Raw genomic sequence first — 2,478 nt, forward strand, 5'->3', positions numbered from 1 at the left:
GGTGATGCTGATATATTTAAAATTATATATTCTCATATCATCAAATAGAAATAGGAAAACATCCATGCTAATGGTGGCTTTATTTTTTTTTTCATTCTTTTTTTTTTCCTTAAATGTAGCCTAACACAGGGATTGAACTCACAACCCTGAGATCAAGACCTGAACTGAGATCAAGACTTGAGCTGAAATCAAGAGTTGACACTTAACCAACTGAGCCACCCAGGTACCTCTTTATTTTATTTGTATAAAAGAACTTCTGGAGCCTTTCTGAATCAAGTAAATGGATCTTAAAAATGGATCTGTAGTGACTGAGTTTATTTTACTAGGATTTTCTGGACAATGGGAACCTCAGATTTTCTTCTTTGTAACATTCTACTTGATCTACAGTACTACTGTGTTGGGAAATATTCTCCTTATGGTCATAGTGACATTTAGCTCCACTCTTCATTCTCCCATGTACTTCCTCCTTGGAAACCTCTCTTTTCTGGATATGTGTCTCTCCACTGTCACCACACCCAAAATGATCAATGAACACAAGACCATCTCCATATGGGGCTGCATGACCCAGATGTTCTTTATGCACTTCTTTGGAGGTGCTGAGGCAGACTTGCTCAATGAACACAAGACCATCTCCATATGGGGCTGCATGACCCAGATGTTCTTTATGCACTTCTTTGGGGGTGCTGAGGCGACTCTTTTGATAGCCATGGCCTTTGACGGATATGTAGCCATATGCAAACCCCTGCACTACAGGACAATCGTGAGCCACAGGCTGCTGAGTGGGTTTGTGATACTTTCATGGACAATTGGGTTTGTACACACCATGAGCCAGATGGTATTAACAGTAAACTTGCCTTTCTGTGGCCCCGATGTCATAGACAATATATTTTGTGACCTTCCCCTTGTGATTAAGCTTGCTTGCATGGACACATATACCCTGGAATTCTTTGTCATTGCTGACAGTGGGCTGCTCTCATTCATCAGTTTCATCCTCCTGCTTGTCTCCTACACTGTCATCCTGATCACTGTACAACAAGGATCACCTGGAGGGCCCTCCAAGGCTCTGTCCACACTGTCTGCATACATCATTGTGGTCACTCTGTTCTTTGGACCTTGTATCTTTATCTATACCTGGCCATTCAGTAGTTTTGCAGGCAATAAAGTCCTTGCTGTATTTTACACTGTTATCGCACCCTTACTGAATCCTATTATTTACACCCTGAGAAATCAGAAAATGCAAGGGGCCATGAGAAAATTACGGTTCCAACATGTTATCTCTACACAGAACTTCTAGATTTGAGCACTATATAATTAACACAACTTCCAAATACTGTGCTAATAGAAGTTGAATAGATTATATATAATACATGGTTTCACTCTTCTTATGTTAGAGTGACCAGTGCAGAACCATAACCTGTGCAGAAAACCATAAAATATTTTAATTCACATTTACTGCTGCTAAAGCACATAATGATAATGAGTGACCTACAGCAAAATAGACATTTGAAATCATTGAGCACTTTTCCATAGATATTCAATATATATTTATTAGTGAAGAAATAAATAATAAAAAATATGGAATACTAATAGGGATAATTTTAATAGATATGAATTGTTAATGACATTCATAAATTTATATATCTTTAAATGAGGTACCAGTACAAATCATGAGTGAAATAATATGAACAACAATCGGAAAGATACCATTCTAATCTCTTGATCCAATGAGACAAAAAATAAGAATTAATTAAATTTGAGAGTAGAGTGAATATAAATAATGCCAGAGATAATGTTAAGATACCAGACGGAAGGAACCAATACAAAAACAATTTCAGTAGAACTACAAAAAGTAGCCTTGAAACCAAATGCTCCAAGAAATATCATAAGGATGCACAGTTGCCTTTCAAACCTCAATAAATAAAAGAAGAAGCATATTTCTTAATTTTAGGTACTATATCATGTAACTTTTTCTTTCCGAATGCTTTACATAAAACTGCACTTAAATTTGCCTCTGGTAAGCTTGTAATCCTTATTTTAATTATCAGCGAAATTTGATTTGTTTATGAGTGTTGAGGAGGGACCAGTGCATGCTAAATTGGGAATCCCATACTCATTGATGGTAATCTTAAGTATTCTCTCCTAATTCAAGACACCAACATTTCTTGTTTCCTCTAGGCAACAGCTTTCTAACTGTTCCTTAAGCACTGTATAAATTCCTTCCTCCATTGAATGCATTCTCTACAAGCACCCAGAGTGATGTGATTAAAATGCAATTCTCAATGTTTCTTCCCTAGCTAAAACTATTTTGTGGCATTAAGACGTAGGTTCATATCCTTCACTGGCTGTCAAAATCCATCCTCCCTCTGAAATTTAGCTCTAATGTAATTTTTTTTCCATAATGTTACATCACACTGACTTTCTTTCAAATTCTCTGAAGTATCAGGCATCTTAATTTAGGACTATTTCCAGGCTATTCCC

At 36.7% G+C, this 2,478-nt stretch overlaps 1 protein-coding gene across 1 annotated transcript; it reads left to right on the plus strand.

Moving 5' to 3' along the window:
* The first annotated feature begins 280 nt into the window (after nt 1-280).
* LOC116640739 (olfactory receptor 4L1-like) lies at nt 281-1,294 on the plus strand. The gene is made up of 2 exons (XM_032417938.1): nt 281-526; nt 602-1,294. Exons 1-2 carry the CDS (start codon nt 281-283, stop codon nt 1,292-1,294), a joined length of 939 nt encoding a protein of 312 aa, XP_032273829.1.
* Nucleotides 1,295-2,478: the final 1,184 nt, after the last annotated feature.

Source organism: Phoca vitulina, unplaced genomic scaffold (assembly GCF_004348235.1).
Source record: "Phoca vitulina isolate PV1807 unplaced genomic scaffold, GSC_HSeal_1.0 scaffold20, whole genome shotgun sequence".
NCBI lineage: Eukaryota > Metazoa > Chordata > Mammalia > Carnivora > Phocidae > Phoca > Phoca vitulina.